This window comes from Equus caballus, chromosome 17, assembly GCF_041296265.1.
Source record: "Equus caballus isolate H_3958 breed thoroughbred chromosome 17, TB-T2T, whole genome shotgun sequence".
Taxonomy (NCBI): Eukaryota; Metazoa; Chordata; class Mammalia; order Perissodactyla; family Equidae; genus Equus; species Equus caballus.
Genome location: NC_091700.1, coordinates 43,377,419 through 43,398,099, shown reverse-complemented (window position 1 = coordinate 43,398,099; position 20,681 = coordinate 43,377,419). Strand labels below are relative to the sequence as shown.

At 38.6% G+C, this 20,681-nt stretch overlaps 1 protein-coding gene across 2 annotated transcripts; it reads right to left on the bottom strand.

The window, feature by feature from the left end:
* Positions 1 to 1,053: 1,053 nt before the first annotated feature.
* Positions 1,054 to 20,604, bottom strand: MED4 (mediator complex subunit 4). 2 transcript variants are annotated; one of them, XM_001489904.6, is made up of 7 exons: positions 20,388 to 20,604; positions 14,513 to 14,579; positions 9,387 to 9,557; positions 6,845 to 6,902; positions 5,233 to 5,319; positions 3,612 to 3,743; positions 1,054 to 1,757 (listed from the first exon to the last, which is right to left on the bottom strand). In XM_001489904.6, the coding sequence occupies exons 1-7, from the start codon at positions 20,510 to 20,512 to the stop codon at positions 1,585 to 1,587; spliced, it is 813 nt and encodes a 270-aa protein (XP_001489954.1). In that variant the 5' UTR covers positions 20,513 to 20,604; the 3' UTR covers positions 1,054 to 1,584. The 2 variants fall into 2 exon arrangements, with proteins under 2 accessions (XP_001489954.1, XP_005601281.1); XM_005601224.4 differs by having other exon boundaries at positions 18,388 to 20,548.
* Between the last annotated feature and the right edge of the window lie 77 nt (positions 20,605 to 20,681).

The following is a 20,681-nucleotide window of genomic DNA, read 5'->3' as shown; positions in this document are numbered from 1 at the left end:
CTCCGCCATAAGAAATGATGAAATCCGGACATTTGAGACAACCTGGATGGACCTTGAGGGTATTATGCTAAGTGAAATAAGTCAGAGGAAGAAAGTCAAATACCGTATGATCTCACTCCTAAATACAAGATAAAAATGACAAACACATAGAGATTGGATATTATCAGAGGGTAAGGGAGGAAGGTGAAAGGGGTGATTAGGCACACATGTGTGGTGACGGATTGTAATTACTCTTTGAGTGGTCAACAGGATGTAATCTACACAGAAATCAAAATACATAACAATGTACACCTGGAATTTAAATGTTATAAACCACTGTTACAGCAATTCAAAAAAAAAAAGATGTTCAGATGATGACTCCTGACCGGGATCAGACACATTAAATCACATCCAAAAAAATACAGCAGCATCTCAGGAAATACACATTTTCTCCTTTTTTTTAACATATATATGTGGATTTTTTAAAAAGATGAATCTACACCAAAATGTTAATTAATATGATCTCTGGGTAGAATGCTAATTTTATTTTCTCCTTTGTGCTTTACTATATTTGCTAACATTCCACAATAGATGCTGTATTACTTTTGCAATCAGAAAAAAAAAAATGTAAAAGGTACAACATTGTCTAAAACTGATAAATCAAAATGTAGCTGTATAAGCATATTATGTAAATGTGGAGGTTAACCACCAGAAGCTCAAAGTGGTTAAAAGTGATTCCTTCTGAGAACTGCAGGAAGAGGGATGGTGAAGGTAAGAGACAGTGTTTTCCATTCTAAAAGCTTTCATACAGTTTTCCTTAAGATCAGACACTACTATGGTAAGTTTTTTCAATTTTTTTAAAAAACTACTTCATTTTATTTCTCCTAAGAAGAATGGTAGTTTGGGTCTTTGAGAAACCTGCCAGTTGTGATTACTAATTCAGATGTGTGCATTACACCACGTTCATTCACACTCCAGAATTCTACCTAAGTACATGTAAAATGCAACTGGATTACAGAAATTTCCTGCCAACACTGAAGGTATATTTAAACAAAAAAATAAAGGCACAGAGAGTACAAACAAAAGTGACTTTATTTACAAAAATTACAATAATTACAAATAGTACAAATTGAGACAATTTCTCCTGTTTCTATGACAGAAGTTAACAGCCTTCACTTTCAAATGAGGGTTTTTGTTATTTTGAGATATGACGTACATTCAGTGAGCCGCTGCCTTTTTGTAATGCTTTTCTAAATAATTCCAGGAGGCCTATTAGTGATATGTACATGGTCATTTCCCTCCAATCTTACTTCCAGAACTACGTACAAATCCAACACAACTGGACAAGAACAGGGTGAGATGGCACCAAACTGAATAATCTTTTTTTCCAACAGTAAATTTTGATTTTTCTTTACATATTCACCTAGTGGTTTAGAACTGAAACCATGATTTTTGGCTTTAAAAAGAAAGTCCACTGTGATTTTAATGGGCTGCACAATTCCACTATAGCCAATATTACCTGGCTATTTTCAGAGGTTTGCCATCGTTTAAGAAACAGAATTCTACAGTACTCAATTCTGTATGCTTTTTATCTTATATGTTTTTTTAATCAGAGTCACTGCTACTGCTCGAGGAGTCTGTTGACATAACCTCTACGTCATCTTCATTTTCTTTATTGTGCCCTGGAGGTTCCAACAGAAAGTCATTACTGTGATTGGGTGGTAACATGTTCATCGACATCTCATTTGACTGCCATGGATACTGTGGAGCAAGGACATCTGGAGAAAGGAAAGAAGCACATATAAGAACTGTTCTACTAGTAATTCATTTACTTCTTAAGTACTCTTCCCTTCATGCAAATAATCTGAAGTAAATATTGTTTTAAGGCTAGAAATCAAAATACACATTTGGCCAAAGTGAAGAAGATCAAATTTATTAAGGACAAGCATGATGTTTTAGTAACTAGAACCTGTGTTTCATTTTTTAAAAAACACACTTTCCTGTAAGTAACTATTCATATAGTCAGTTGATGCAATATTTCTTTTGCAAAACATTTAGTTACAAATCAGATGTTTCCTCTCTCTATATATATTACGTGTACATATAATATAACTAGGTCATATTACTCTGTATATTATAAACAGCTAATATATGGTATACTCAGTATTACAAGATTGAAGCCTCTTAAGCTTCAAATCCACCCTTCCTTGGACCCTGAAAACCTTATCTTTGCCAGCAGCCATACTGTTAAGCTTTGTCAGTAGAGGGCACTGGAGGGACTCCACAGCAGGAACAGGCTTCTCTTCCTGGAGGCAGTGTTTTCCTTCTGACTGCTGTGGTGCCTGGCTGGTGTGCAGGATTTCAAGCAGTGCTCATCCCCTGGCAAGTTTCAGGGGCATCCCAGAGGGTGGTTTCCCAGTAAGTTGCACCATTACCCCAAAGGTGCCTTCCCAGCAAATCTCCCCGGGACCCTAGTGGATAATTTCCTGCTTGCCAGCTCTGGCCTGTCACACCTCATCTAACATCTCTCCCACACAATGGGCCACAGCTACTCCCTCTCCACCAAGGGCACCATGCTATGAACATCGGCCTTGGGATGGGGGTGGGGGGAGCCTCTTCTCAGGCGATCCCTTCCCTGGGTACTCTGCCTTGGTCACAGATGCAGTAGCTGCTCCCCATATCTGTTATTACTGTATTTAAAAAAAAACCAGTTCTCTTTAGTAGTTAGTATCTTGTTACTAGTTAATAATTCCTTCAGTTTTCCTTGTTCATATTGCTGGTGTGGTTTCTGCCTCCTGACTGGACCATGACTGGCATATGACAGGGCACAATCACAATGAGAAAAATGAGGAGATATCCAGGGAAACCAATACACAGCGAGTTCCCAGTTTGTACTTTAGACAGTTACAAAAATGATGCTTACAAAGCATTTTTAATAACACAGGAACATCCTTACAATAAAATGTTAAGGAAAAAAGATTACCTAGAGCATGTTTTTAACAATGTAAAACAAATAGGGGAAAAAATGAAATAGGTAAAATATTGTGATTGCTCAAAAAAGGGTAATGTTTTTCCTTTTTTATGCCTTTTTTTACTTTTTAAATGTTCTACCAAATCAAAACAAGTCACCTACAAAAGATAAAAGATGGGGAACATAAATAAATGTAAGAATGGCAAAAACCTACATGTAAATCTTGAGGGGGCTGGAGCTCAAAATTAACTGGGCTTCACAGGGCTGTTTTATTTAGTTATTAAAAAGCCCATAAACAGCTTTCTTATTTATTTTGTTAATCTGGGGGTTTTCCAGGAGTGTGTACTTCGTATTTTTTAAAAGTGATGTTTTTCTTATTCTGCCTATACACACTATGTTTCACAATTTTAAAAAAGTTATGTTGAGAGCTTAATAATAAGAGAGGCCTAATAATGCCCGAAAATGGCATGTTAACAAATAAGAGAGAGAAGTCAGTTTATTCTAATTTCATAACCTCCGTCTAGAACAGTCTTTAAACTAGAGTAAGTAGGGAGCAGAGAACCTGGCTTACTTAAATTAGTTGGGTCTAGACCCTCAAAATTCCATCATCACGTCCAAAACAGCTTGGTCTACTGGAAAGCATCCTTCTAATGAACATTACCTGGCAATCTGCCTGCTGCAAGAGCGTCCCCTGGTAAATGACCATTCACACCATTAGTGGAAGGATTGTTCATTTGACCCAATAATCCACTTCTCATCTCTAAATCAGTTGGGTATGGTCTCCTTGGGTCCCCTAAAATATAAAGACTGCTTTTAATTCAATCATATACAAAATGAACATTAATACCTTCTCTGAAGTATTGATTTTCCTTGTTTCACTTTGAAAAACTCAAGCTACATTTTCACTTTTGGAATATGAAGGTCATCTTATCAACTGTTATTCAGAGCATAATATATTAAATTTTAAAATAGAGGCATTTGGGGCCAGCCCCGTGGCCGAGTGGTTAAGTTCACATGCTCCGCTTCGGCGGCCCAGGGTTCGGATCCTGGGCGTGGACATGGCACCACTCATTAGGCCATGTTGAGGTGGCGTCCCACATGCCACAACTGGAAGGACCCACAACTAAAAAATATACAACTATGTACTGGGGGGATTGAGGGAGGAAAAAAAATACAGGCATTTTTATTTCTTCTCTGAATCTTCACAATAATAGACTATTCTCGTAAGAAAACAAATGAGAGAAGTCTGCCATCTTAGCAAACTTTCCAAATGACAAATTAAGAAAATTCTAACAATCTTGATTCTTCTAACTTACCTGTATTTTCTAGTAAGAAAATAACAATGATATATACTCTGAGGGAGAATACATACTCTGAGGGAGAAGAGATCATACATACTTTTTTATAAAACAGACAAGACTAGAATGCTTATTGGAAAGATTGTCTAAATTAAAAGCTTTTTCTAACCAACCTCTTTGATCTTGTCATTTAAAGACCAATTCCTGTAACTCTCCAGTGGAGTTTTCAGGAGCCAATAATGTTCATTTCCAATCATGAAAGCATACTATTTAGTTTTGGGTTGATGAAAACTTGGCCAGGTCTGGACCAACTTTTTGGTAATATTTCTTACCAACTCCAGGTTACTTACTCCCAAAACTGTAGTTACCCTTAGTGTTTTCAGTATGATCAAAGACCACCATCAGGAGTCACTGAAGTTGAGATAACTGTCTCCCACTGCTCCCAGATTGCTGCTCTTGCTCAGGTCTCTGTCTTACAAATGCTTTACGCACTATCAACATATGCTGCAGCTTGTTACTCTTTCTGCTGTTTAATTACTCCAGATCTTTCCAGTCCTGTGTGTTTGCTGCTGGGTGGTCAGTGCTTCATCTTTATCGCCTAATGGTTGGGATTGTCTGTTTCCCAGGCTGGAACCCTTGGGGAAATCCTAATGGGGCTAAAAAGTTGACTTCTGGCCAGCCTGGGTTTTACAGGCATATAAATCTACAGCTTTAGAATCATCACATATTATTTTGTACTTTTAAAATTATTATTTTTTAAAAAGGAAAGAAACACAGTCTTTAGTGGCAGCAGCTTTGTAGAAAATCAAAGTGATAAAACCCATGGCCTATATTATTATTTATAGGACATTAAAGATATGAAATATGTAGCAGATGTTTCTAAGGATAAATACATTCTCTATTTAAATCGTTTTTTCTATTTTTGTGTACAGTCACCTAAGAATTTTCAAAACCACATATATGTAAAAAGAGAAGTATTTTTACCTGGAACCCACGTCAGTGGGGCACACACAGCATTACTTGCGCTAATCCTATGTGCATACTTAATAATTTCTTCAGAGGAGATAGCACCTGAGAGTCAAGAGGAGAGTGTAACATTTTAGTCTAATAAACATTTAAGTTTATAAAGGCATACATCATACTTAACTTAAAATTATCTGAAATTAAGATAATCTGAGTTACCTGCCTTCCCTAATATACCCAATAATATGTATATGGTCAAACTTAAATCACATATATTTCCAAACCAAAGAACAAGACATTCAGAAAAATCAGCTGTCACAGTTAAGGTATCAAATTTGGGACACTAATGTGATAATGTTCAATAATCTCAGTTATTAACTACCATTAAATACTCTTCCTGAAAGCAACAGTGAACACAAATAGAACAGAACAGATTGCTTCATCTCCCAATGACATCAAGCTATTAAATCCGAGCAGTGGTTCACACGACACCATTCAACTGTTCACTCAATGTGACCCCAAGGCTATAAGTAGCCCTAAGGAGAAAGATGTCCACAATATATTCATTAGGTGAAAAAAAGTAAGCTGCTAAACAATATGTATAACATGACCTGGTTTTTATTTATTTATTTATTTATTTATTTTTGAGGAAGATAAGCCCTGAGCTAACTACTGCCAGTCCTCCTCTTTTTTTGCTGAGGAAGACTGGCCCTGAGCTAACATCTGTGCCCATCTTCCTCTACTTTATACATGGGATGCCTACCACAGCATGGCGTGCCAAGCAGTGCCATGTCTGCACCTGGGATCTGAACTGGCGAAACCCGGGCCACCGAGAAGTGGAATGTGCGAACTTAACTGCTGTGCCACCAGGCCGGCCCCTGGTTTTTATTTTAGAAGACATATACATATATGTATTTGTATTGTTCTTGTTATATATGTACTACAGAGCTAAAAAAAATCTGGAAGGACACCCACCAAACAAACATTAACAGTAGTTATCTGAAACAGGAAAAGAAGAGGAAAATTAGACAAGTCAGAGATGACTGAATGTAAACCATATCTACAAATCGTTAAAAGCAAGTAAACAAAGTTTTTGTTATAATTCTGAGTTTAGTTTTAGTATGCAAACTAAAAGGTCCAAAATGGAAGCCTTTTAAAGAGAGAAGCAGGATGGGCCAAGAAGGTGTGCCGGGCTTCTGCACCACTAAAGGGGCATATGTCCCAAAGCCACAGCTAGTTCTGACCTCACATTCTAGTCCCTTTCCAGCTGTTCAATGGACCTTCTCTTTGATTCTGTCCTATTTTTCAAGATCCAACTCAAATCCCACTTGCTTCCAGCCTATAGTTCTCTTCCCTTCTCCCAACAATTTTATAAACTCACTGTCTTAATGGCACATTCGAGTACAAGCGCTGTAACTTGCTTCATATTATTACTTCTCATGACCTGAAGAAGGATGTGATACCTCCCTAACAATACCCAGCACAGTGCTAGAACACAGCAGGCACTTCACAATGAAAATGTGTTACAACCTTCCCAACAGCAGCAAATGGTTACCAATAACACTCTCACCAGTTTCTTGAAACCAAAACTTTGATTTTTCAGACAGTCATTCAGTATTCCCACAGTACTAACCTTTTCTTGCTTTTTCTATCGATTTGAGTTTTTCTTTTGCTTGGTAAACAGCTGTTGCCTAATTTAAACAACATTAAAAAAAAGAAATAGGGTTTATTCTTAACTATAACAAGCACAGATTTGGGCTTAATTCACAAAACCATTTATCCCATAGGAACAATATGCAAAATTTGGAAATCCCCACAATTTATTTATCATGTTCTGAAACACCCCTTGGGTGTCACTTACATCAGTCATAGTTAATGAAAGAAAGAAATATTATATTCATGAATCAGTCTCCATTCACAAATTAGTTAGAAACAAAGTATAAATTCAATTCTTTACTAAGACTTTTTCTTTATGTCTTCTATAATAAACATGCAGAAGAGATCCAGACCACGGACCACTCCCAAAGCATCCTATTCCTGCATCTAGTGAAGGATAAAATCTTTTTCTACTTTACAAGATAGATTCTGGGTTGACAGTCTTCTTCATTTATACATGACCATTACTCCATGCCCAGTGACTGTTGTAATGACTGCTATAACTGCCCCCATCCCCCTGCAAAGGAACACTGAAGGGGAAAATGAAGTTAACCCAGTATACGCAGCCTCAACTATAAAACAGTGGTTAAGAGTATGGAGCCAGAGAAATCTAGGTTTAAATTCCATCTATCTACTTTTTACCCTCCTTGGGCAAGGTAGTTCTTCATTTAAAATCTTGGCTTCTTCATCTGTGAAATGGAATAATGGTATTGACCTCATACGATTGTTAAGAAGATTGGGATAATACATGTAAAGTGCAGAACACAGGGGCTGGTGCACAAGTGCTCAATAAATGTTAGTTGCTATTATGTAAAACATAAATTTCAGTCTTTTTATAGTCCTGTGGTCACTGTTTTTAACTCAATGATTACATTTTTGGAAATCTAAAGAATAAAATCCAAAATGCAGAAGAAAAAAAGCTTTTGTGCAAGGATATTCATCAAAACATTATTTATAATAGAAAGCTGGAAAACTAAACAAAGATGATATAATTATAGGAAAAACGCTTAAGTTTTAATAAATAGTAACAAAGTTAGTTAGTGTCCTGCTAATTACAACAAAGTAAAAAATGAATACATCTAAGACTGAAAGGAAATACACCAAAGCATAAATAGCGACAATCTTTGAGCAGTGGGACTAAGGACAATTTTTCCCTCTTCTTTCTACTTTTCTGTATTTTCTGAATATCTTTTGATAAGCAAGTATTATTTTACTAATAGAAAATATATTTTATTATATATTTTTGAAAAGCTTTTACTTGGGGTCATTTCTTCAGTCGGAGTGGTTAAGTTACCCTGAACCACTCAGGCTTCTAGTTAATGGAGCCCATGTGGACACATTTCTGAAGAGATTCATTAGGGATAAGGATGCCAGCAATGTCTGGTCCATATGACAATCAAACTCCGTTGTTTCTGCAATGCCACCATATAACAATTACATTAGTTACTGTTCAGTGAAATAACTGGGCAAATAATAGCCAATAAATTGCCTCTTTGAAACAGCAGCCAAGAACAAGAAAGGAATAACTAGAGTCCTTGCCATATATCACAATCTCACTTAGTTTAGGATGGAAGGCTGAACAAAATAATGTAAATTTTAATCAATTTATAAAATTGGTACATATTTGTATTGATTCAAAAATATTTTTTAAATTGAAGTAAAGATTTAGACTATTAATAACTGAAAACTTATATCAGGACAGGAAAAAGGTAAAACTTCCTATTTCTATTAATTCAATCCTGTGAAATCTTTAAATTAATAAAAATATGGTTCAAAAGTAAAGCAGACAGTTTGAAAACCGTAACTAAAAAAGGGAAGGACAATGGCTTTTCATTTAACCAAAATGACAAGTTGTCCCTTTTAGATTTGGAAAGTTTTCTGCCACTTCAAAATAGACTGTCCCCAGTTTACAATGCTTTGACTTATGATTTTTCGACTTAACAATGGTGGGAAAGCAATATACACTCAGTAAAAACTGAAATTCAAAATCTGAATTTTGCTCTTTCCCGAGGCTAGCAATAGGTGGTGGTACAACCCTCTCTCGTGATGCTGAGCAGTGGAGGGGGCTGCAGCTCCCGGCCAGCCACAAGCTCATGAGGGTACACAGTTGATACGCTTACAACTGTTCTGCACCCATTCAACCATTCTGTTTTTCCTTTTCAGTACAGTATTCAATAAATTACATGAGATACTCCATACTTTATGATAAAATAGGCTTTGTGTTATGACTTTGCCCAAGTGTAGCCTAGTGTAAGTGTTCTGAGCATGTTTAAGGTAGGCGAGGCTAAGCTATGAGGTTTGGCAGGTTAGGTGCATTAAACACATTTTCAACTTAATATTTTCAACTTATGATGGGTTTACCAGGATGTAATCCCGTCATTTTTTTCCAACTTCTGCTAGGTTTGTTGGGAGGTAACCCCATCATAAGTGGAGGAAGATCTGTACTGATAATAGATTTAATTTTCAGAAACAGATTAAACAATATTCTTTTTACCTTAAGAACCAGCCTGTTAACTTACCAGTATTTGTTCTGCTTCCTTTAGCTGTTTTTGTAGTTGCTGAATATCACTGTCTCTTTTCTCTACTTCTTTTTCTAAAACTTGCATTTCATGATGGATTTTTCCCTGATTAAGTGCCAATTTCATTAGTTCTTGAAATTCTCCATCTCTGTGAATTAACAACTCCAGGACCTGTCAGATAATAGTCGAATAAAGCAGATAATAACAGCATATTGAAAAGCTACATTCCAATGAAACAAAGAATCCACATGTCAATTGGCTAAGCTACAAAATTTTAACACATTTAAAGTATTATTTCCAATCACTGTTAAGAATAAATATAGCCTATGATTATTTTGGAAAACAGAATACTATCAAGATTTTCTACTTTTTCTACTTATAGGCTGTTCTTTCATACAAAACAAAACAAGTCTTTCAGAACTAGCAATATGCCAAAATGTGTAGGTTCATTCATTTCCCAGGGAAGATAAAATTTTAAAGTTTATCTTTAAAAATATAATGTAATAGAGGTTCCCCCACAACTTGGTAATTGAGATGACTTTAGTTGGCACCAAGAACTTAAAAAAACTTTTACAAAACAATCCAACTTAAAAATGAGCAGAGGAAAGACATTTTTCCAAAGACATATAAATGGTCAAAGGTACATGAGAAAATGCTCAACACCACTAATCATCAGGGAAATGCAAATCAAAACCACCATTGGATACCACCTCACACCTGTTAGAATGGCTATCAAAAAGACAAGAGAGAACAATGTCAGTGAGGATGTGGAGAAAAGGTAACCCTTGTGCACTGTTGGTGGGAATATAAATTGGTGCAACCACCTCTGGAAGACAGTATGGAGGTTACTTTAAAAATTAAAAATAGAACTACCATATGATCCAGCAATTCCACTTCTGGGTATTTATCTGAAGGAAATAAAATCACTATCTCAAAAAGACATCTAGACCCCCATGTTCATTGCAGCGTTACTGCCAATAGCCAAGACATGGAAGCAACCTAAGTGTCTATCAATGGCTGAATGGGTAAAGAAAATATGTTTGACATACATATTACATACATGTACATATATAAGTATACATACATACATGCAATGGAATATTATTCAGCCATAAAAGAGAAGGAAATCTTGCCATTTGTGACAATATGGATGAACCCTGAGGGCATTATTCTAAGTGAAATAAGTCAGTCAGAGAAAGACAAATACTGCATGATCTCACTTATATGTGAAATCTAAAAAAGCCAAACTCATAGAAAAAGAGATCAAGTTGGTGGCTGCCAGAGGTGGAGGGTGAGAGGAGTAGGGGGTGGAGTGGGGTGGGCAAAATGGGTGAAAGTGACCGAAAGATACAAACTCCTAGTTCTAAGACAAATAAGTTCTGAGGATGTAATGTACAGCATGGTGACTATAGTTAACCATGCTGTATTGCATATTTGAAAGTTGCTAAGAGAATAAATCTTAGCAACTTAAAAAAGTCCTTAAAATATGTGCAGAGGAACTGAATAGACATTTTCCAATGACACACAAATTGTCAACAGGTACATGAAAAGGTGCTACTTTCCTTGCCATTATCTTAAAAGTTCTTAACACAAGAAAAAGAAATTTGTAACTTTGTGAGCTGATGGATGCTAACTAAACTTACTGTGGTAATCGTTTCACAATATACACGTATATCAAATCATTATGTTGTACATCTTAAACTAATACAATGTTATGTGTCAATTATATCTCAATTACACCAGAAAAAAATTAAAACAAAAAAAAAAACCCTAAAGCACTACACAGCATGCAACGACATTTTATTATAACAAAATGCAGTTTTTTCAAAAGCCACAAAATTGTATGTAACCAACTATGATAGCAAATAAATGAATAAAATAAAACTATAATGTAAGGAAACTTGATAAATACAATTACAGTAAATGCTTCATTACGTGTCTCAGAACTGAACTGATCTAAGAAATACTATCTTTTATGATAAATATTTATACAAATGCTTAAAAAAACTTTTACACATTTGTGCTAATATGTTTTAGAAAAAATATAACTCACATTAAACCTGTGATTTCATGCACAATATTGCTTTAGGATGAAGATGGTTTAAAAAGGAGCAACTTCAAAAAATAGTAAATAAATTGGTGGTATGCTAATGTGGCAAAAACTGTGAAGGTTAAAAAGCATAAAATAGAAAGTCTGGGTTCAAATCTCTAGTCCTTCACTTACTAGGGATATAATAACAGCACCTTATCACATAAGGCTGTTGTGAGGATTTATGATATAATACACAGTAAGTACAGACAGGAAGAGCTCAATAAAGGCTGGTTGTTGTCACCACCTCACTGCACAATTAAGATGCAATCTTACCTAAATACCCTTACTGGAATGTGCTAAGTAGGGAATACTACTTCAGAAAGAAAATGGCATCAAAATTCAAAATCAATTTTAAAACTATTAATAAAAATTTGTTTAAAAGTATAGACATGCCTCTTCAAGTTCCTTTGATCTTGAGTTCCTCTGATTTTTACACAACTTCTCCTGATTCAATAGACAAAAGACAGCTGCATCTTCCATCCAGGTACTAAGAGTATTTGTTTTAAATAACAGAAAGCTTTTTCTGTAAAAGTATATTCTATTTAAAGGACCTGTAATTCCCATTCTTCTCAAGTCACAGGAGGAGAAGGTTACTTTTCCATTTTTATAAAAGCTATATTTAAAAAGTTATTAACCAAAGTGAGTAGAGTACACATTAGTGCCATGACTTTTTTTTTTAAAGATTGGCATGTGAGCTAACATCTGTTCCCAATCTTTTTTTTCCCTTTCTTCTTCTTCTCTCCATAGCCCCCCAGTACATAGCTGTATATTCTAGTTGTAAGTCCCCCCGGTTGTGCTATGTGGGATGCTGCCTCAAATGGCCTGATGAGTGGTGCCATGTCCGTGTCCAGGATCTGAACTGGTGAAACCCTGGGCCGCCGAAGTGGAGCGTGCGAACTTAACCACTCGGCCACGGGGCTGGCCCCTCCATGACAGCTTTTAAGAAGTTTACACAGTTTGACCTATTCTGTATAGTACCAGAGAGTAGTAACGATTCTTTTTAGGTTTTATTGTTGAGTAGAGAAAAAGTATTCAACTGCAGTCTCGGTTCTAGTTCCACTCATCCAGTAACCTCTAGCTCACTTATCCACCCTGGAGCTCAATCTCACAGGAGGTTACATGGAAGACCATTAAGGTCCCTTCTAACTCCAAAGTTCTACATACACGAAAATATGAATATTCAAACAAAATGGTGGCTAGAAAACTTTCAAATGGGCATATCCCACTAATATTTAAGTTTCCATGAAAATTATACAGAAATTCACACACTAAGTACAAGGTGTAAATCTAGTGGGGTGGCGACGACGATAACTAGCCTTTATCGAGCTCTTCCTGTGTGTACTTAACTGCATTATATCATAAATCCTCACAACAACCTTATGTGATAAAATACTGTTATTTTAAAGACAGAATTGCTAGTGCTGAAAAAGTATAAGAAAGGTTAGTGCTGATTACGCAGGTCTTAGTTATGGCCTACTGAATAATCTGTGTGCCTGGCTCATAGCAAGCAGTTAGTAAGTGTCTAGGCAATAAAGTCAAACCTTGCATTTCACGTTTTGCTCATTTGTTAAACATTCCTATTTAATTAGGTAGATATTTATTTATTTAGATTGGCCCTGAGCTAACATCTGTTGCCAATCTTTTTTTTTTCCCTTCTTCTCCCCAAAGCTCCCCAGTACATAGTTGTATATTCTCGTTGTGAGTGCCTCTGTTGTGCTATGTGGGACGCCGCCTCAGCGTGGCCTGATGAGCGGTGCCATGTCCACGCCCAGGATCTGAACCGGGGAAACCCTGGGCCACCAAAGCGGAGTGCATGAACCCAACCACTTAGCCACGGGGCTGGCCCCCTACAGGTATTTATTAATAAAATATCTGAGGCTGGGATTCTTCTATTAACACATTTCTCTGTAGGCTCTTTCTTTTTCTAAAAACAAAATAAACAAAAAACAACCCTAATATCTCCAAAATTAGCATTTTTTTCAACTTGTAGCCTTATCTGATTCCCTCTCTCCTGAGCAGATTAATCCCTGAAGAAAATAAGTTCTTTGTCACTTCTCTATTGTGAGTTCATCAAATTTCTCTGCCCTCAAAACACATATTAGATAAACTTAGCTACAGACGGGGTGGAGGGAGAAGAGGTCTATTAAGACTGTCTCCTCTTCTGTCTCACATCGTTAAAAAGGTTAATCCTTCCCATCTGCTTTCTCTTCTAAAAAAATGTTTTTAATTGTGGTAAAAAAAAAACCCACATAATATAAAATTTACCCTCTTAACCTCTTTAAAAACTTTTTCAGAAAAAGAAAAATCTGTCCCCTGTAGAAAATCAGAAAGCACAGAAAGGCATAAAGAAAAGAAAAACAACTTGTAAACTCAAACCCACAAAACAACCTCTATTAACATTGTACGCTCTTTTATGTCCACTCATTTCTTTTTTTTTTAACTTTTTATTGAGATTATGATAGTTTACAACCTTGTGAGATTTCAGTTGTACATTACTGTTTGTCAGTCATGTTGTAGGTAAACCCCTTCCTCCTTTGTGCCCACCCCCTACCCCCTCTTTCCCCTGGTAACCACTAATCTGTTCTCTTTGTCTACATGTTTAACTTCCACATATGAGTGGAGTCATAGAGAGATTGTCTTTCACTATCCGGCTTATTTCATGTCCACTCATTTTTAAGTTGAATTAGGGGAACCAAGCCCACAATAAAGGGCTAGTTTATGACAGCACTGACTTTTCTGATTCCAAATAATGTTCTAATCTCCATTTAACAAGACTTTGTTGGTTAATTCAAAAGACAAAAATAAATAAATGTGTAACTAGAACTATAAGAGAAAATAATAAAATACTGCTAAAATAAAAATACTGTATTATTATCTTATGTAAATGATGGAAAGAAAATATCAATTTAAAAGTTGCAATTAATAATTTAATAGGATTCGATCTTCCTGTTCTCACACAAAGTAAATATATTAAGAGGAAAATTACAGAAATGATGGGGGTTTTTCGTTTTTAATTAAAAAAGAAACCAGTTACCTGGTTTTCCTCTCCAGCCTGTAACAACTTTTGGTTCCTTGAAATTGCCAGCATTTCTATAAGTTCTCTAAAAAAGAAAAACAAAAAATTAAAAACCTTTGCAAAATAAATACAATTGAGGCTTTCTTAACTGATCTCTCATTGACTGGCCGGCTGGATTCAGACACCCACAGCACACCGAGGACTCACAGCTCCGGTCCCCAGCCCACCATGACCCTGGACTTCAGCTCTCACTGGCTGCACTGCACTCTCTCTAGGCCTCAGCTGTGCTTGTTATCAGACCCACTAGGGAAGTTTTACTTACTACTATAATTATAGAAATTAATATCCATTACATAAATACCAATGAAATATCATGAATAGAAAGAGGTGTTTCTGTAAAACCTAAGCTGAATAATTGGAAAGACTCAACAGACAACTGTGAAAAACCCAGGGAAAGTCATAAAAACCCAGCAAGAGTCTGCCCCCACTGCTTGAGCAGCATCTAAGTTTTCATTTTACTTTAAAGAAACCAAACTGTAGACAACGCATTATAGGTAGTTTACGCAAGAAAAACTCCTACATTTGGGGTCTGCAGGCCAAATAAAGCACATCTGCGGTTTTTGTAAATAAGGTTTTCTTGGAAGATAGCTTCGTCCCTTCATTTACATACTGTCTTTCCCCCCACAACAGCAGAGCTGAGTAGATGCAGCAGGGAACTTAGGGACTGCAAAAACTAAAAATAATTACCATCTGGCCCTTTACAGAAAAAGTTCCCTGACACCCATCTTATAGGAAAAGATTAGTGAAAATCTAAGTTTGTATGTCTTAAGGTAGAATAAAACAATTAAGGAATGGAAGAATGATTTTCTACTTTAATTGAATTTTTAAATTAACCAAACAGGTGTCAATTAAGAGGGATTCTTAGGCATAATAAAATTCTATCTTTCTAGAATGCTCATTTACTAGATATGCCAATTTTCCTATAAGAAAATTGGCATAAATATCAGGAAAAAATGTATAGCAGGTAATAGGTATATATTAGTTTCCAACTTGTTGATAGATGGGACTTTCCAGAAATTATGCAGGAGGGGACGGCCCCACAATTAGCTACCTGACACTACTAGTTAGCCCCAGTGTTTGCACCTTCTCCCTGGCTGCCAGGCTATTTCTACCTTCATTTTTCCACCTTCCTCCCTGCTAGCTTCATACTATTTTTCTGGATGGCGCCAAGTGGACCCAACCTTCCTCACTACTACTTCCCCATACCATTATGTATGAATTAGCTAATTAATGAAAAAAGTGGATATGGGAATGGAAAGTCTTCATTCCCTCATTCATCAAGTATTTTCTGAGTGCCTATTATAAGTGAGGCACTTTCTAGATTCTGGGGCTGTAAAAATGAACAATGGCACTTAAATTCTAATAGAGGAGACAAGAATAACCAAGAAAATACATAAATAAAACCAGAGTGATAAGGGTTAGAAAGAAAATAAAGCAGAGTGTTATATTAGAGAGTGTCAGTGAGGCAGTCAGGGAAGGCCTCTCTAAGGGAGTATCTTTGAGGTAGGACATGAATTAAATGAGAGAAGCTAGCCAAGGGATCTGGGAAGAACACTCAGTAAAAAAATAGAGCTAGTTCAGGGGCCCAAGGATGGGTTTGAGGAAGTGTGGCCAGAAAGCAGCAGGCACTGGGGAGCAGGACACAAAGTGAGGACAAGGGGAGGGAAGGGAGGCCAGATGGCATAGGGCCTTGCAGGTCACGATAAAGGATTAGTATTTCATTCGAAGTGCAATGAGAAGCCTCTGGACCACTTTACACAGGGAAGTGACATGACCTGGTTTATGTTCTTAAATAACTGCTGAGCGATCTGGAGGACAGACTGTTAGAGGGCTAGAAGGAGGATCAAGTCAGGTGGTTTCCACAGCGTTCCAGGCAAAAGATGACGCTGCTCTGACTAGCTCCTAGCCACTAGGATTGAGCCATGGAAATGGGAGAAACATGGAAAGATTTAGGATCTACTTTGGCAGTAGCGCTGACAGGACTTGCTGATGGATTAGACATTTTATGAAAATAGCATGTTATATCAACCTTTTTCAGTACCCCAGAGATGAGCTATAGACAGTTGAGAATCTCTGGTCTAAATAAAAGCTGGTTTCTGCGGGGAAGGGATGGTAGTGAGGGACTGGGAGTATGGAGGGAGATGTGAAATGAGCATTTTTCTGCCTTTCTTGCAAATCTGGGACTATAAATCCACAGGAAACCTTACAAAGGCTTGCCTTAGGCACCAGAGAACAGGGAGGGAGCAGTCTGTGAGACTCAGTGCTGTCCTGTAACAGTCTAGGACAGAGTGAAAACCCTGACAGAACCCCAGCGCCCACTCTCTGGTTACGGGTGTGGGAGAGAGAGCCCTGTCATGCCACAGAAGCAGCAGCTGTATTCCTGGCACAGCAAATTAGAGTCCATCTACATTCCCCCATAGAAATATAACTTACATAGGGGTTAATCCTATGTTATTAGTGGTACTACACTTCAGGTAAATGATAGGCAAACAGAATTAACAGGCTGGTGTGGAAGCCTCCAGACCCCTATCAACATCGCTTCTGTAGAACAATGAGTTCTGTAGAGTACAATCTATCTGTATGTTTCTATTTTTAAAATTCCTCCAAAGACTACCTCATTCTATCACATTTTACAAAGTAATAAATACACTGAAAGGCCATACACTCAGGTAACAGTAAAAAATACATCCCAAATTGCAAACCCACTATTTTCTAAAGTCAAGAGATTACATTAGTGAGGAGTTTTTCTTTTCATTGTTCATACAAAATGCAAACAAGAGAAAAATTCCATTTAGAGGATAACACCAAACTTCACAGATCCCAGAACCAGTATATGTAGCCATGTTTGGGCACAAAAGGGGACTTTTGTGAAAGCCACTCACTGGAGCAGCCTCATTTTGTGGAAAAGTTCCAATGAGTCTTAAGTGACAAACCACAAAGTGACACCTCTTCCACTACCACCAACTATCCCCAGGATGGTAACAGAGATAAATTTCACTTACCTACTGTCATATAGTCTTTAGAGATGAACAAATAAAATAAATAAAATGTGGCAGATAAGTCATGAGAAAACCAGAGAAAAAGAAAAATGAACTTCTAAGACAAGGGCTGTTACCACACGCTGCAGAGTACCTCAAGAAGGAAGCAGCCTATCACCAATTTGTCAACAGATTTAGTGAGGGGGACTACAAATTAATGAGAAATCAGTCTTTTTGGAACTCTCGGAGAGAGGGCAACAGAAGAACCGTGCTTGTTTTAGAGGAAGTAAAAGAGAACTCAGTACCTCAACTGATCGCGTACAACTGGAAGGCTGAAGGAGAGAGTTTCAGAACCATTGAGGTTCTCGAGGAAAATTTAAATGATTCACCACTACTTTAGTAGGTAAATACATTTCATCAGACAGAAAATGCTATACTTGGTAATCAAGGAAAGAATCAAATATGGAGAGGCATAAATTGGTCAAATGTAGATACAAGAGAATTTCAATTTAGTTTCAAATTTAACATAACTGCTGAGATTACTTAATTATGCTATCTCAAGTGAACAGTACATGGATAGCAAGTGTATGTACTCCTACAGGTACCAACAGCATCAGGAAAACACAGCTCAGACACACAATCCAGGAGCCAAAAGATCCAGAGGCAAGATCTCAAGATGGATGGCTGCACTAATGTCAAAAGAAATTCTCAAAGACCATTACCCTGGATGAGTAGGCTCAGAAACACAACTCCTGAACTTGGTGATATGAAAGATATACTAGGGTTACTCAGCAAAAACAGACAAACCAAAAATGTTACAGCTTTGTTAACAGCTAACAAAGAATAAGAACTCACCGTGAACTAAATGAAGCTTCAATTAGCCGTCCCAAAGAGTCATGTCACACAGAGCAGAGACACGAATAATTTAGCTGCAAAATTCATACCACGAACACTGTCTTGCTGGGGTCTTTTTACTAAAAAATCATGCTGGTATTCATTGGATAGGATTAATTAAAGATACAGACAAGTTCTCCACCACAAACTACAAAGCCAACAAAGACAAAGAAGGAAACAAAGCACCACTTGCATTAACCTGCGTAAACATGTACACAGCGGCAACACACAAAGACAGGCACCTTGTGCCTTTGAGTGTTGGCTGCTGGCTGGCTGAAAATTCCATGGGCCCTATTTATTGTCAGGCAGTATTTGAGACTAATACCATCTAAACAGTGGTTTACACACATAAAACTACTTACCTTCTGCTGTCCGTGCGTTTTTAGGTTTTTATTATGTCATTTACTATTGTGCTAACGTAGTAATCTGGTAAGTAATGCCTGCTATAGCAAGGACTAAATTCACAGCAAAGATAAATAAATGGTAATAAATTATTAGAAGGTCAGGGAATACAATATGTAACATTTATTCTAAAGCTGTCAAAGAATGTGGCTACAGAACAGGTAACATTTGAGCTGGATACTGAAGGATGAATGAATGATTCATCAAGTTGAAGGTGGAGTGGAAATGGCACTGAAGATGAGGAAGTACAGCTGGCTTTAGAATGAGGAGCATTCACACAGGCTGGCAGGAAGGGTCTGGGAGGGAGGAGGGGTGTGGCAGCAAATGGGGATAATAGGATGGATTAAGAGGAGATGCAGAAAGGCCTTATCGCACACTAAGCTAAAGAGTTTGGACTTAATTTCATTGAGTAATGGGAACCTACCAAAGATTTTAAAGCAGAAAAGTGACACAAGATGCCTTTTAAAAAGATGGCTCTGGGGTTGCCCCATGGCATACTGGTTACGTTCGGAGGGGTGGCCAGGGTTCACAGGTTAGGATCCCTGGCGAACATACACCACTGTCAGCCATGCTGTGGCAGTGACCCACAAATAAAGTGGAGGAAGACTGGCACAAATGTTAGCTCAGGGCTAATCTTCCTCAGCAAAAGCAAAAAGAAAAAAGATAGCTCTGCTCTTGGACAATATGGAAGTATAAAGTGCAGAAGCATTAGTGCTAGTAAAACTGTTGAGGCTGCATTAATAAAAGTTATGAGAATGCAGATGGGAACGAGAGGTCAAATATGAGCAACATTTTAAAAGAAGCAAAGCAATTTTAACATCCAACTGAATGTGAAGGCGTTAAGGGAAGGCTCCAACTTGACAGACTGCCATGAAAGATGACAGAATAAGGAGAATGACATGTACCCCTGCCACACACGCCTCACTCCAGCCATCCCAAACTTGCAATTCCACCACCCAGCAGTGGGTGCTCATGTTTCCAGGCCCTTGCACATGCTGTTCCAACCACCTGCCGCCTAGGGAGTCTGATGAACTCATTCCTCCCGTGCAGTCCTTCCTCCAGGAAGCCCGCCCCAAGTACAACCGGGACAGGCGCCTGGTCCCCGGGCTCCCGGAGCCCGCAGCGCACGCCTCTGATAAAAACAGGCTCCGCGCCGCAGCCACTGTTGACACCTCTGTCTCTCCCCCCTGCACCGGCTCCTCCAAGTCGGCATCCAGTCCCCCTCACTACCGACCGTCTCCCAGCGCTCGGCCCCCAGGGGGTGTTCCTTAAATGTCTGGCGAGTGTCGTGGACGAAAAGACTCACACCAGGCAACCTCTAAGATCCGCTCCGGTTCTGACAGTCTTGAAGTTCCGGCGTCACTGTCATTACTGAAACGTCCTCGAAGGAGAAAAACGCCATCTCGGAGTCCCGGAAGGTCGCAGACCCTCGGGCACTGTCTTTGGGACCGAACGCCACCGTCTCCCGAGCGCGGCCGTCCCCACCGGACCAGCGCCAACGCAGGGCCGGCGGTCCCAGGTCAGTCCTCCCGGCCCAGCCCCCGGGCCGACAGCATTACCTCGACAAGACCTCCAGATCTTCCAGCGCGGATAGCAGCCGCTCTCGCGTGCTGTTCCCGCCCGCCGCAGCCGAGCCGCCTCCCGGCCGCTCCTTTTCCTTCTCGCCACTCGAAGACGCCGCCATGCTTCCTACCGGCTGGCAGCCGGCGCCAGCGCAGCTGCGCGCTGGCGAGGAGAGGCGGGTTTGGGAGGCGGAAGGAGGGGCCACCGAGGCAGGGGAGGAGAGGCCGGGCCAGAGCGCCCCCCGTGCGCCTGGAGGTGCACTGCGGGAGCGGGCGCCATCTGCTGGCCCA